Below are 15967 nucleotides of genomic sequence, written 5' to 3'. Positions count from 1 at the left end.
GCAAGTGACTCTTTTAATCCCCAATGAAGCCTTACAAGGCAGCTTCCTCACATGTCTCAATTTCAAAGAGGTACAAAATGCTAAGTAACTGACCAAAGGTCACAGGTGTAGTGAGGAACAGGCCTGTTCAGTTGCAGACAGATCTCTGACCATCCTTGGGACAGCTCCCTTGGAGAGGATGTTCACTGATGTGGTAAGGTGCTTGCTGATGAAGCTCACTTGCTCCCACTCTCCCTGCACTTAGAAAATGCTCACAGCAGTTGCACTCACCATTTTCCTAATGGCCGCATTGGAGTGGTTGGCAGCTGTGGAGATGAGCTCCAGAGACCCTGCAGAAGGAGAGCCCAGTCAGCCTGGGCAGGTGGTGACTTCATATGGTCTCACCCAAGAGGCTGACTCTGGAGCTTCAGGCAGCTACCCACACTGAGAAGGTGTTGTCCCTGCACTTGACCTTTCTTGAAGGTCCCCAAACACACTACAGGCCCAGCCTAGAGAAGGGGTAGGATTCAATGCCCTGTGGACATAGTCCCTTTGCTGGGCTGCTGGGGCCACTACCAAATGGGATCCTCCACCAGCCCCCTCCTGCATAGATCCCTGTCCTGTGCTGCCAGCCACATTTATCTATGCCCTTGGGCTATGAATGTGTGTTCTCTGCTGACCTCACAGGGCCCATTGCTGGGGCTTAAGCTTTGGATGGGGCCAGGCGGCAGCACCTTCCTCAGAACCAATGTCCCCTTCACACTTCAGACACACAATGTATTTCTCTACTTTCAAAAACTCTAAGTTATTTCCTGACAATTAGGCAATTAAGTATTTTCTCTCTCTCCTTTCTCTCTCCCCCTTCCTCTCCTCTTCTGCCTCCCCCTCCCCCCTGCAGCCTTCCTTCCTTCTGCCCGGTCCCCCACTTTTCTTTTCTGTGCTGGTCCTGGGGCTTGAACTCAGGGCCTGGATGTTGTCCCTGGGCTTTTTTGCTCAAGGTTAGTGCTCTACCATTTGAGCCACAGCTCTACTTCTGGCTTTTTGGTGGTTAATTGGAGAAAAGATTCTCATGACTTTCCTGCCTAGGCTGGCTTCAAATGGAGATCTTCAGATCTCTGCCTCCTGAGTAACTAGGTTATATGTGTAAGCCACTGGAGCCTTGCTCATTTCTCTCCTTTTAGCTCTGTCCCTCTTCCCTGTCTCAGTCTTTATGTATCTCTTTTTCTCAACTCTCTATTTGTCTTTCCTTTCCCTTTCTCTACATCTTCTCTCCCTCCTTCCCCCCTTCATTCTCTCCCCTCTTCCCCCTGCTTATGTCAGCATTCTGGGGATCTTTCAGGCTTGGGGCCACTCACTCTCTGCATCCTTTCGATCTGGGGCATCTCTGGGAAGCCTCTTCAGATAGTCCTTGAGCAGCAGCTCATAGCGGGGGACCCTCTGCACAGGCTCCAACATGTGGTGCTGCAGTGTCAAATTTCCACACACCTCTTGTTTCTGGAGAGAGAGAGACAGAGAGAGAGAGAGAGAGAGAGAGAGAGAGAGAGAGAGAGAGAGACAGAGAGAGAGAGAGAGAGAGACAGAGAGAGAGAGAGAGAGAGAGAGAGACAGAGAGAGAGAGAGAGAGAGAGAAAGTTTTGGTAACTGAGGACACACACATGGACACTGTCCCTGAGCCTGCTTCTGGCCACCACAGCCCCAGGAGGCCGGCAAAGCTGCCTACTAGTTTTGTTTTTGTTTTTGTTTTTTTTTTGCTGGTCATGGGGCCTGAACTCTTAGGCCTGGACGCTGTCCCTCAGCTCTTCAGCTCAAGGCTAGTGCTCTACCACTTGAGCCACAGCGCCACTTCTGCTTTTTCTGCTTATATGGTGCTGAGGAATCGAACCCAGGGCCTCATGCATGCAAGGCACCTTCCCAGCCCCAAAGCTGCCTACTTTTAAAGACATCTTCTACAGCTGGAGAAACTGAGGCTCGGAGAGGTTGAAGGATGAAGCCCTGACTCGGACAGGTTGGCTCTGGACCCAGATCTCTCCCTTCACACACATCCTCATTGAGAACACATGTGCCAGGATGATGCCCTTCCTCTAGAGTGGTTTCTCCCTGTCCTGATCAACCAGGGCCTGAGCTCGGCTTCACTGTCCTTCCTCAAATGGAACCAAGCTTTGCTCACTCTCCCTTTAGGAAATCAGGACTAGAAGCTGTCCTAAGATGTCTTTCTGCAAATAAACTCAAGTGGGATGATCTTTCTGTGCTGAGATCCTGGTGATCCTGGCCTTACCCAGCACAGCTCATGGCTCCCACACCTCTCCTCTTTCTGGATCACAGATCCTCTTTTCTAATGCTTCACCTCCTCCTCACTGCTGCTGAGAAGTCCAGACCTTGATCCATCTGGCAAGCCCCAAACACACATGTGCTGCTGCCATCACTTCATTGCCTCTGTCTCCCCTTGCATTTTCCTGTCTACACCACCTTATTTCCTCCTCCCTCATGTGATCACTGGCAGTTCATCTTGGCTGAGTGGAGCTGATGCTTCTGTTGCCCTGTCCACCTACTGCCAGCCTCTGACAGCAGCAACAGGTCCTCTGCCACTTGTACTTGCCTCAGGGACCAGAACAAAACAACTTTCAGCTCAGATGAGCTCAAAAATGCCTAGGAGCCAGGCACTTGGTGGCTAATGCCTGTAATTTTAGTTATTCAAGAGGATGAGATCTGAGGACTGTAGTTTGAAGTCAGCTCAGGTAAGAAAGTCCGTGGGACTCCTGTCTCCAATTTATCAGCAAAAAGCTGGAAAGAAGGTGTGGTTCAAGTGGTGGAATACCAGCTTTGAGTATAAGAGCTAAGGGATAGTGACCAGGCCCTAACTTCAAGCCCCAGGACCAGCACACACACACACACACACACACATACACACACACACACACACACACACATACACACACACACACACACACACACACACACACACACACACACACACACACACACCTTGGATACAACAGGACTAGAAATGCCAATCAAAACAATTACTTCATGGGAGAATCATCAAGGGATGAGGAGGCACAGGATATTTAATGATCTCAAAGCATCTCCTTTGCAAGAAACTTATGAATAAGGGGAAAACACCTTACTCCAGGGAAATGCACAAAGGGCCTGAACCAAATTATGGCCAAATCCAAATTGAAGGAAAGTTAACCACTAACTGAGCAGGACAGAGGCCTGTTCTAGATGGAGAGACAAATGATATTGGTCTTAGGTTGAGTTATAGACCAAAAAAATAAAAAAGAACATTATTGAGACAACTGTTGACATCTGAATGTGGGCTGTGGAACAGGTAGTTCTATGACATCAATTCAAAATTCCTCATTTTGATCATTGTGCATGTGGGATAATTGCCTCCTTCTTATTTATTGATAAACAGCTAAAGTATCTGTACTTTAGTTTCAAAAAAACTAAAAACTGATATTTATGTGTGCAGGGAGGATGGTACACAGGATAGATGTTATCTGCTTATAACACTATGTTATTATTGCCACTCCTCTGTAAATGCTTGAAGTTTTGTTTTCAGTTTAAACAATTTTTAAATCTGTTTTAGATTAAACAAAGGAAATACTCAGGCCAGGTGGGTGGCTCATGCCTATAATCCTAGCTGCTCTGGAGGCTGAGATCTGAGGATTATAGTTTGAAGCCAATCCAGGCAGCAAAGTCTGTGACTTTATGTCCAATTAATCCCTAAAGGCCAGAAGTGGGTGTATGGCTCAAGTGGTAGATCACTTACCCAGAGTGAAAAAGCTAAGGGACAATGTCTAGGTCCCAAATTCAAGCTCTAGTACCAGCACAAAGAAAATTTTAAAAAACGAAAAAAAGAAGCCTCCATCAGTCATAGGATATGCAAACATCATTCAATCCTATTTTGTCTGTGGCAGGGCTTCACAGCCTCAACCTGTGGATCACTGATGTGGATGGTAAAATATTCCCAGCTCATGCCAGGAGCAACATCAAAGTCAACAGATTTGGCCTAAGTCTCTAGGAGCAAAGTCTGTATAAAATGACTGAGCTGGGCTGAGACTAAGGTGTAGAATTTTCCCAATGCCTCCAGCTCAGTGCTCAAAGTCAGCTAGCAACTGGCTGTGATTATAGACCATGTCTGCCAACAAGTGTCCCCAGCACCACCCATAGTTTAGGACAATTTAGTGCTGGTACAGATATTGCAGACAATTGTCAGACCAATCTTGACAGTGTTTTGTCAGCTACAGGCCTGCTAGACCCAAGAGTCTGGTCTGCCCCATCTGAACAGGGGACAGCTACCTAGGCCAGACCAAGCACTTGTCACTTCAGAAGAGAGATGCTCATTGAGCACATATATCACCATGCTGTGAAACTGTGTGACGTAGTTTACTGTCACAGCATCTCCTGGGAAACAGACAAAAATCCCAAAGTACGGCCTCCCTCATCCTACATCCTGCTTGATAGGCAACCTGGGAAGAAAACTCAAATACACAACTCAAGTTTGTATGTGTTTTCTGTTCTTTCTCAAAATAACCAACTAGATTTAAATTGGCCATTGCAAATTGAATTTTATTTATTTATTTGTTTGTTTATTCATTTATCTATGTTGATCATGGGGCTTGAACTTGGGGCCTGGGCTCTGTCCCTGAGCTCTTTCACTCAAGGCTAACACTCTATCACTTTGAACCACAGCGCAACTTCCAGGTTTTGAGTGATTAATTGGAGATAAGAGTCTCACAGGGACTTTGCTGCCTGGGCTGGCTTCGAACCACAATTCTCAAATATCAGCCTCCTGAGTAGCTAGGATTACAGGCATGAGCCACTGGCACCCTATTTTATTTTTGTGCTGGTACTGGGGCTTGAACTCAGGACCAGGGCATGCACCCTTAGCTTTTTCACTCAAGACTACCACAGTTGAGCCATACCTCCAGTTCCTGACCATTGCAAATTTAGCAAAAGTTCAACTTCCTCAATCATAGCATTATAATGACAATGATAAAGATGAAAATAAAGGAAGAAGAGAAGGAGAGGGAGGGGAAAAGAGAAGGAAAAGAAAAGCAGCAGACTTAAACATTAGGACTAGAAAGAACACTGAGGCTGCATGGGGCTTGGATGAGGGAGGTGCTAGCGGAGCCCCTGACAACAATTTCCCTTCATAATTTATGGTGCCTTGGCTGTTGATAAGATTGCAATGGGAACATATTCCTGGGAAAGAAACCATGTTGCAGCTTGTATTTTGGAAAATCAGGCTTTGTTCTTGTTTCCTCCATAGGGCACACAACCACAGCACGTGAGCTGTCCTAGGATGCTCTATCCTCAAAGAGATTCTATTCTGCTGGTCCCTATCTGTTCCCCAGATCTGGCTGTCACTGCAGAGACAGAAGACTGAAACTGCTCTCTCAGATACAGCCTGAACAGACTCCCAGGTGGGTGAGGAGAAGGTGAAGCTTACTGAGGTTGATCGCAACTATTTCATGGGAGCAGCTGGGATAAGAGTCAGCAGAGAGGGAGGAGGGCAAAGGGAGAGAAAAGGGCTCAAGTAAGGTTATATTTATCTCTCCTCTCTGTGACCTCACACTGCTCCTGAGTTGAAGGTGCTTGGAAGCCTGGGTGATCTAATGATAGGTCCCATGTGGAAAAATATGAGGGGAGCTGGGCACTGGTGGCTCACGCCTGTAATCCTAGCTACTCAGGAGGCTGAGATATGAGTATTGCAGTACAAAGCCAGCCCGGGCAGGAAAGTCCGTGAGACTCTTATCTCCAATAAACCACTAGAAAACCAGAAGTGACGCTGTGGTTCAAGTGGTAGAATGCTCACGTTGAGCTGAAGAGCACAAGGACAGTGCCCAAGCCCAGAGTTCAAGCCCCACGACCAACCAAAAAAAAAAAAAGATATGAGGGGTCACCTCACATCTAGGCCCTATCTCCACATCGTCTACAGAGGGCACTCATAGCCCAAGTCCATTAAAATATAGACAGAATGCAGGAAGAGTATGTATGTATATGTAAGGGTGTGCATGTGAGTGCATGTATGTATGGCACAGCCACTCTGTTGTGAATCTGGGCTCTTTTGTTTTTGTTTTTGTTTTTGGTTGTGGGGATTGAACTTTAGGCCTGGGCTCTCTGTTCCTGGGCTCTTCAGTGCAAGGTGAATGCTCTATTACTTGAGCCACAGCATCATTTCTGGGTTGTTGTTTTGTTCTGGTGGTTAACTGGAGATAAGAGTTTCACGGACTTTCCTGCCCTGACTGGCTTTGAACCATGATCCTCAGATCTGAATCTTCTGAGTAGCTAGGATTATGTGAACCACCAGGCCCCAGAAAATCTGGGCTCTTTCTACATTCTACAATCCAGCTGAAAATTACATGGGAAAGCCAGGAACTGGTAGCTCAGACCTGTAATCCTAGCAACTCAGAAAGCTGAGACTTAAGCATCATGATTTGAAGCCAACTTGAGCAGAAAAGTCTAAGACTTATCTCCAATTAAGCAGCAAAAGGCTGGAAATGGAGTTGTGGCACAAGTGGTACAGCACCAGCTATACCAAAGAAGAGTACAGGCCCTGAGTTTAAGCCCCAGTACTGGACACACACACACACACACACACACACACACACACACACACACACACACATATTAGAATAGCTTTTACCATTTTTAAATAAAGACATAAAATTAGAGGAAAATATAATTTATATCATCTTTGCCAGTACAAAATGCATTTATCGGCTTTTTCAAAAGCATTCCTTCTTTCCTTTCTTTTGTGTACATGTGTGTGTGTGCGCGTGCACGCGAGCAACTGCACACACCTGTTCTGGTATTTGAACTAGAGGCCTCAAGTTCTCACTCAGCTTGCTTACTCACTTGAGCCATACCTTCACTTTCAGCTTTTTTTGGTGCTTAATTGGAGATAAATATGCCACAAACTTTCCTGTTTGAGCTGGCTTCAAACTGTAGTCTTCAGATCTCATGGCTAGGATTACAGGCATAATCACCAGCACAGCACCTCACAGCATTCATCTTTTTTTTTTTTTCTGTCGGTCGTGGGGCTTGAACTCTGGGCTTGGGCACTGTCCCTGAGCTCTTTGGCTTAAGGCGAGCGCTCTACCGCTGGAGCCACAGTGCCACTTCCAGTTTTCTAGTGGTTTATTGGAGATAAGAGTCTCATGGACTTACCTGCCCAGGCTGGCTCTGAACAGTGATCTTCAGATCTCAGCCTCCTGAGTTGCTAGGATTACAGGCGTGAACCATTTTTTTTAAATTGTGATTAAGTGATTACAGAAATTTCACAAATTTCACAGTATTGTGAGATAGTGATACTTAGTTAAAGTCACAAACACATTTTAACCTTCATGGGATAAATTGTCTTTATCGTGGTCTATAAAGTTTGTGAATTCTATGAGCTTTGACAATACAGTTATTTCTTCCCCACTGGGTGATATGTACATTTCTTTCCCCTTGAATAGTGTCAGCTGTTCCCTCTTTCCCCCTCATTCCCTCCCTCCCATTGCTGCCATTGAGTTGTTTAGTTCGTTTTGATCAATGTCCAGTGCAGCTAATGGTTCCTGCTGCTGTATGTTTTCCCCTCTTTCCCTCTGTTTCTGTGTCTTCCTCCTAGTTTCCCTCAGATGTGCACATATGTGATCAGTAGCATGGGATCATTTAGTAATGATACAACCAGATGAGTGGAGGTCCTTTGTTTCTCAGGTCTTGTTTACTTTGTTGTATCTCCTTACATGAACCAATTTTTTTAAGATGTGCTTTTGCTGGAAACCAGTGGCTTGTGCCTATAATCATAGCTACTCAAGAGATCTGAGAATTGTGGTTTGAGGGTAGTTCAGGCAGAAAAGTCTATAAGACTCTTCTCTCCAATTAACCAGCAAAAAAGTCAGAGATGTGGTTTAAGTGGTAGAGAGCCAGCCTTGACTAAAAGAGCCAAGTGAGAGAATGAGTTCAAACCTCAGTACTAGCAGCAACAACAACAGAAAAGTAATGCAAATAACTTAAAATAAAAATTTTATATGTCGCCGGGCGCTGGTGGCTCACGCCTGTAATCCTAGCTACTCAGGAGGCTGAGATCTGAGGATCGTGGTTCAAAGCCAGCCCGGGCAGGAGAGACCGTGAGACTCTTATCTCCAATAAACCACCAGAAAACCGGAAGTGGCGCTGTAGCTCAAGTGGTAGAGCGCTCGCCTTGAGCTGAAGAGCTGAGGGACAGCGCCCAGGCCCAGAGTTCAAGCCCCACGACCGACAAAAAAAAAAAAAAAAAAAAAAATTTATATGTCTACCATCAACATAAGATTTTTTAAAGATCATTAGGGGAAATACAACTTGTAACAAGAATGACAGATAATACTTTACATTAATATAAAAATCTTGTACATCAATTTTTAAAAGACAGTAGATAAGAGCAACAAGAATTGAGAACAGGCTGTTTGCAAACAAATAAAAGATCAGACAGACAAATAGAAAGAAAGGATCAGTCTGGGTTCTGGTGGCTCACACCTGTACTCCTAACTACTCAGGAGGCTGAGATCTGAGAATTGCAGTTTGAAGCAAGCCAGGCAGGAAAGTCTGTGAGACTCTTACCTCAAATTAAGCACCAAAAATAAAACCTGGAAGTAGAGCTGTGCTCAAGTGGTAAAACACTAGTCTTGAACAACCATGCCCTGAATTCAAGCCCAGGAAGACTGGCACCAAAAAAATAAAAGGACATGAAAGATCAATATGACATTCTACCATAAAATCACAGACTGTCCTTGAATCTAGGTTCTATGAAATAATCATTTGTCTTGCTGGATCTTGGTTTTCTCTCTGCCATATCTGCAATGGAATTGATGACTCATCTCTGGTAGTTAATTTGTGAGGATCAAAGCATCAATCAAGCACCATGACCTATCTAATAATTGTCCCAATTTCTCTATGTTCCCAAATTTCAATAGTCACTTATTACTTTTGGGGGAGGGATGTAGTATTGGGACTTAATCCCGAGGACTTGAGTAGAATTTTCCTTGTGGCTGGCACTCTACAACTTGAGCCATGCCACTACTTCTGCTTTTTCCTTTGTTTGTTTTTCAGGCTAATTGGAAATAAAAGGATTCATCTGCCCAGTCTAGTTGTGAACTGAGATTCTTAGATCTCAGTCTCCTAAGTAGTTAGAATTATGGGCATGAGCCACTGGCAGTTGGCTCTCATATGTTACTTTTTAGAATAAAATATATGGTTTTAAAACACACACACACACACACACACACACACACACACACACACACACACACACACACACACACACTAGTGTGCTACCCATGAGGATATCTGCCATGCCCCTGCATACACCCACCTGGATGCTGTGAATTACATCCTTAAATGGCAGTGAGCGCTGGGTCCACGTGCTCACCAGCCCCATTGCCCGGTCGAAGTTCTTGACATACTCGCCATACATCTTCAGGAATGGAGCCAGCTTCTGCAAGATGTCCCCAAGCCGGGGATTTGTGTCCCTTTTGAAGGAGTGAGGTTATCAAAAAACATCCAGAAGAAATGGGGTTCCCATTTACCAAGGGGCAGTTGGTTGCTGAGGGCAATGCCTGACTCAGTACTATATACTGATGGGCTCATTGGTCACCCTCTCTAAGCCTTTTATCTTCTTAAGTCTTCTGGGGTAGAAAACACTGTTACTGGAAATAAAAGGATAAATGTCTATTAAGCAACTGAAGAACAGGCCACAGTCATCAAAAAGGATGAAATACCACTTCACACCTTGTAAGTGTGCAAAGATCAGAAAGGGCCACTCTAAGCCAATGGCCCATGCCTATAATCCTAGCTACTCAGAAGGCTGAAGATCTGAAGAGTGCAGTTCCAAGACAGTCCATGCAGACAAATCAAAGAGACTTCTATCTTCAGTTAACCATCAAAAAGCTGGAGGCATGGATCAAGTAATAGAACACTAGCCTTGAGCAGAAAAAGCCAAATGAGAAGGTGAGGTCCTAAGTTCAAGCTCACTACTGGCACAAAAGAAGGAAAAAAAGAAAGAGAAGAAGGAAAAGAAATGAAAAGAGAAGAGAAAAAAGAAAAAGAAGGAAAGGAAAGGAAAAGAGCAGAGAAAAGAAAGGAAAAAGCCAGACTGCTGGGCATTGATGGCTCACATTTGTAATCCTAGCTACTCAGGAAGCTGAGATCTGAGGATCCTGGTTCAAAGCTAGCCTGGGCAGGAAAGTCTGTGAGGCTCTTATCTCCAATTAACCACCAGAATACCAGAAGTGGAGCTATGGCTCAAAATGCTAGAGTATTAACCTTGAACAGAAGAGCTCAGGACACCACACAGGCCCTGAGTTCAAGCCCCACAACCAACAAAAAAAGAAAAAAGAAAGGAAGGAAGGAAGGAAGGAAGGAGGAAAGGAGGGAAGGAGGGAAGGAGAAAAAGCAATGACTGTTCTATTCAATCTGCCAAAGTTACGAGGAGAGTAATACAAATAGTAAAAGAACATTACTGCTTTGAACAAGGCTGTGCATTCAAGTTCCAAGAGTGAAAAAACATAGTATCGTATCAGTCTTTGAACTTAATCTCTTTGTTGGAGATCTATCCTAAGTTAATAGTCAAAATCAAAGATAAAAGATACAGTCATAAAGCCATCACTGTGGGGACATGCTTTTTCACATGTGCAACAACAGGACAGCAGATAAGTGGCCACATTCTTGTGTCCTTGTCATTAAAGAGGCTGAGAGGGCCACATGTGCACTTACAGTTGAATCCCTGGGGCCTGGAAGGGAAAAGCTTGCCTCTACTAGGATCAGACTTCTTCATCTAGAGGGCTACATCCAGCCTTGGGGACAGAGTGTAACCTGTTCTGCAGCTGACCCTGTCATTCTGAAGAGTCACATGTGGGCAAGCCCTGAGTCACAGGTGAAAAGAAAAAAAAAAAAAAAAAAAAAAAGCAAAACAAAACAAAAACCCTAGCCAAGGCCTTACGGGACACCAAGGAAAAGCCAGGCCCAGGAAGGAATCAAAAAGCAGAAGTGCTAGGTTTCTCACAGTAAGGGGGGGGCACATAATGAGAATTAGCGGATTAGTGGCTTCTCTTGTGTCTTTTCATTAGTTGTGGTTTGCAGCCAAGACATCCCTTTGCTAAGAATGGGCCATTGGATTTCATGTTCAAAACATGACTTTTACCAGGTGCCAGTGGCTCATAAATATAATCCTAACTACTAAGGAGGCTAAGGATCAAAGTTCAAAGCTAGACTGGGCAGGAAAGTTTGTTAGACTCTTATCTCCAAATAACCTGTATCAAAAAGCCAAAAGTGGAGCTGTGGCTCAGATGTTAGGATACCAGCCTTGAGCAGAAAAAGCTAAGATAGTGCCCAGGTCCTGAGCTCAAGCCTCAGTACCAGTACAAAAATAAAAGAAAAAGAAAAAGAATGGAGCCAGATGCCTGTGGCTCACACCTGTAATCCTAGCTACTCAGGAGGCTGAGATCTGAGGATCAGGGTTCAAAGCCAGCCTAGGCAAAAACCACTAGAAAATCAGAAGTGGCACTGTGGCTCAAGAGGTAGAGCAGGGGGCTGGGAAGGTGGCTCAGTGGTAGAATGCTTGCCTTGCATGCATGAGGCCCTGGGTTTGATTCCTCAGCACCACATAAGCAGAAAAAGCTAGAAGTGGTGCTATGGCTCAAGTGATAGAGCACTAGCCTTGAGCTGAAGAGCTGAGGGACAGTGCCCAGGCCCAGAGTTCAGGCACCATGACTGGCAAAAAAAAAAAAAAAAAAAGAGGTAGAGCACTCGCCTTGAGCTGAAGAGCACAGGGACAGCGTTCAGGCCCAGAGTTCAAGCCCCACAACCGAGAAAAGGAAAAAAAATGGGCAGAGAAGCAGGAGAAAGGTAGAAAGAGGAGGAGCTGGGTTCTGTTGTTGGGGAGAAAATGTCTATCTTGTTTAAAGCAAAGGTACAATATAAAGTAGGAGAGAAAAATCCATCCAACCAGCACTATTACTTTCTTGTCTTGGGTTTCTCAACCCTCATTTAAATTTCAGGAAGTCCTGAGTGGGTGTTAAAATCTTCAAGTTCTATATCAACTTCCTCCAAAGCTATGGCGTAGAAACATGAAATGGCTGGTCAAAGTTCCCCATTAGGAAGAGTAGGGCTGGGACTGGACCTAGGCCACCATAAGACAGTACCCACAGGCTCCTGCCTGGCTTTCAAGCTCCTGAACTCCAGGATTTGGGGCCCTTGGGTGGCTATGGACGGTACTCACCACTCCTCTGTGATTCGTGTCTGCAGCTCGGGTAGCAGGAACTGCCCGTGGAAGCGGTAGATGGAGGAGATGTTAGAGAAGATGCCCGTGGTAACCTCCTGAGGGATGCCTGCTTCTGTCAGCTGGGTGCAGAAAACCTAGGTATATAGAAGTCCCTGAGGGCTGGGAATGTGGCTTAGTGGTAGAGTGCTTGTCTAGCATGCATGAAGCCCTGGGTTTGATTCCTCAGCACCATAAACAGAAAATGCTGCAAGTGGAACGGTGGCTCAAGTACCAGAATGCTCACCTTGAGCAAAAGAAGCTCAGGAACAATGCCCAGGCCCTGAGTTCAAGCTCCAAGACTGGCAAAAAAAAAAGTCCCTGAGTGTGATCCACCATGAACATCTGCTACAGATGGCACTTAGACACAGGGTACAAGAATACCTTATGTTTTCTTAACGAATGTCAGAGTCAATGTCCTCCCTTGTCATCAAACTGGTTCAAACCACTTTGTGGTCTTATCACAAGTTTATTATGGCTAAGGACTATAGGGAAGGCAGAGGCAGAACCTGGGGAAGGACACATCATTTTCCCTTATCCCTCTCTGGACCTTGGTCAAGACTTCTTTCTCTGGCTTGTAAGATTCAAGCAGAAATAACCCACTCTGTCTAAGCCTAGTTTCATTTATTTATTTATTCATTTATTTTTCTGCAGTACTGGTTTTGAACTCAGGGCCTCCGGCTTGTTAGGTAAGCACTCTACCACTTGGTCCATATTCCCATTACCTTTTTTTTTTTTTTTTTGTGAACATACTGTACAGAGGGGTTACAATTAGATGGGCAAGATAATGAGTACATTTCTTATCAAGCATTGCAGCCTCCTCCTTTGTTTACCCTTCACATCCCTTCCCAGCCTCCCTCCCACCCCCTCACCCAATCCTCCCCCCCCCCCACCAAAGTTGTAAAGTTTGTTTTCGACATGACAACTTGTACTTCTCATTGTTGCAATGGGTCCACCAGTATCCTTAAATGACTTTCCCATTACCTTTTGATTTTATTATTTTTCAGACAAAGGTCTTATGCTTTTTGTCCAGACTGGCCTCCTTGTATAGGTGGGATTATACATACTACCTCCATCTTCTTTGTTGAGAGAGGTTCTTCCTAACTTTTTTCCCAGGCTATCCTTGAACTACAAGCCAACTCACTTCCATGAGCCTTCTGAATAGATGGGATTACAGGCTTGAGCTACTGTACTTGGCTACCAAGCCTGGTTTCCATTGGTAAATTTTTTCTCTTGTTGTTTCATGGACAGGAATAAACAGCACCCATGGTCTCAACTATTTATATAGAGAAATACTTAGCAACCATTTATGTACTCAGATAGTCTAGTCACCAAGACAAAATGTCCCAAAGATTGTAAGATAAGACCTTTTCCCCAGAACCACAAGCACTTTTAAAAAAATACACATTTCTTAATCAGACTTACATTATTACTCCAACTATAATATCTAATTAATGCTAAGGATGAGGACAGACTTTGCCCTGAAACTTCCCATTGGAATTCTGAGAGTGGACAGAGGTGGGCCCTGAGCTGTATGGATTACCTGGTCCAATAAGTGCAGCCGCTTCACATAGGTCTCTTCGGTGTGCAGGAGTTCCTGGGCAATCTGGAGCAGCTTCTGACAGTGGAAGCATTGCAGAGAGAAAGGAAACAGCTCAATAGGGGGAAATGAGCACCCAGCCAGGGCTACCCGCAGTGTGCCAAGATGACCAGGGAATGTGGCAGGCCAGAGGAGGCTGCTGATGCTCAGTTCTCATAGATGCTATTTCCATAGAACATTCTGGAAAAAAAATTCAAGTTTTTTTCCCCAGTGCTCCAAAGCAACTACAGCCAGATGACGCTTTCTTAAGCTTTGACTGCAGAGCATCAAAATCTATTATAGGACTTAAAATGTAGCTCAGTGGCACAGCATCTGCTTAGTATGCTCAAGGTCCTAGACTACATCCCCAGCAATGCAGACATACACACACACACACACACACACACATACACACTCACGCATCTTCATGAAATCCCAACAAACTTCTACAAGGCAGTAAAAGCATTTCTAAGGAGGAAATTTTAAAAAGAAGAGCTGGGGATATAACACAGTGGTAGACTATGTGCCCAGAATTCATAAAAACCAATGTTCAGGAAAAAAAGTCTGAGCCAACAACATAACTTTACTCCTGATACTCGAAAAAGAAGAGCAAGCAAAGGCCAAAGCTAGAAGAAAGAATGAAGGAAGATCAGAACAGAAATAAATGAAATAGAGTATGGAAAAGATTTTAAAAATTAACCATCCCATAATTGATAATCATCAAATTGACAAATTTTTAGCCAGGTTAATTCAGAAAAAAAGAGAATAGACTCAAATAAGTGAAATCAGAAATGAAAGAGGGATCATTACAATCAATGCTACAGAAATGAAGAAGTTGAAAGAGTATTGTTAATATGTCAACAAAATGTATAACCTAGAAGAATAATAAATAAATGCTCAGAAACTCATAGTCTCTAAGATTGAATCATGGCAATTTAGAATCTGAGAAAATCATTAATGAACAAGGACATTTAATTAGTAATAAAAAAAACTTCACAATGAAGGAAAGTCCACAGCCAAATGGTTTCACTTGTGGATTCTATAAAGCACTTAACGACAAATTAGGGCTGAGAAGATGACTCAGTGGTAGAGTGCTTGCCTTGCATGTATGAGGCCTTGGGTTCTATTCCTCAGCACCAACCACATAAACAGAAAAAACCGGAAGTGGTGCTATGGCTCAAGTGGTAGAGAGCTAGCCTGAGCTGAAGAGCTGAGCAACAGTGCCCAGGCCCACAGTTCAAGCCCCACAACCCACAAAAAAAAAAAAAAATGACAAATTAACACCAATGTTCCTAAAACTCTTCCCAGAAAAACTGAAGAGGAAAAATACTTCCAAGCTCATTCAATGAGGCCAGCATTATCCTGATACCAAAGACATTACAATTGAAGAAAACCTCATACTAATATTCTGGATGAATATTGGTACAAAATTTCTGGGAAAAAAAACACTAGGAAAGCATACACCATGATCACCAAGTTCAGATTCTTTCTGGAATACAATTAAAGCTTAAAATATAAAAAACAGTCAATATAATATACCATATTAGCAGAATGATCAAAACCCGATTATAATATACCATGTTAACAGAATGATCAAAAACCATATTAGCTGAATAATCAAAACTTTATGGTCATCTCAATGGATAGAGAAGATACATTTAAAAAGACTGAACACCCTTTTGTGATTAAAAATAAAACCAACAATTCAACAAACTAGGCATAAAAGGAAACAACCTCAATATAATAAAGGCTGTATATGGAAGCTCATAGCAAATACACTGAATGATGAAAGACCAAAAGCTTTTCCTAAGATCAAGGACAAGACAAGGATGTCTGCGATTGTCAACTGTATTCATGTAGTACTAGAAGTCCTAGACAGAGCAATAAAGCAAAAATATCTAAACAAAGCAGACATCCCAAATGGAAAGAAGAAGTAATATTAACACTCTTTCTCTCTTTCACTTCCTGAGGAAAGTGGTTTTGTTCTTCATATGCTACTGACAAGATGTGTCTCCATAAACCCAAAGTCAATGGGTCCAACTAATTGTGGACTGAAACCTCTGAAACTGTGAGGAAAAAAAGAAGAACTTTCTCTATGGAATTGTAACTCATTTGTGCAACTTTTT

General features: G+C 43.8%; 1 protein-coding gene across 7 annotated transcripts in view; it reads right to left on the bottom strand.

Moving 5' to 3' along the window:
• The window catches only part of Fgd3 (FYVE, RhoGEF and PH domain containing 3), a 49139-nt gene that overhangs the window by 21110 nt on the left and 12062 nt on the right, over positions 1-15967 (bottom strand). For 6 of the 7 annotated variants that reach the window (XM_070033282.1, XM_070033283.1, XM_070033285.1 and 3 more), the window contains 5 exons: positions 13806-13880; positions 12224-12360; positions 9320-9476; positions 1335-1473; positions 271-329 (listed from right to left, as the gene is read on the bottom strand). In XM_070033282.1, coding sequence (XP_069889383.1) covers positions 271-329; positions 1335-1473; positions 9320-9476; positions 12224-12360; positions 13806-13880 — 567 coding nt within the window. The remainder of the gene's footprint in view (positions 1-270; positions 330-1334; positions 1474-9319; positions 9477-12223; positions 12361-13805; positions 13881-15967) is intronic. The other variant, XM_070033287.1, reaches the window with a different exon arrangement.

Source organism: Dipodomys merriami, unplaced genomic scaffold, assembly GCF_024711535.1.
Source record: "Dipodomys merriami isolate MVZ:Mamm:240054 unplaced genomic scaffold, mDipMer1.0.p SCAF_22, whole genome shotgun sequence".
NCBI lineage: Eukaryota > Metazoa > Chordata > Mammalia > Rodentia > Heteromyidae > Dipodomys > Dipodomys merriami.
The sequence above is the reverse complement of the archived record's forward strand: the minus strand, read 5'-3'. Positions and strand labels throughout refer to the sequence as shown.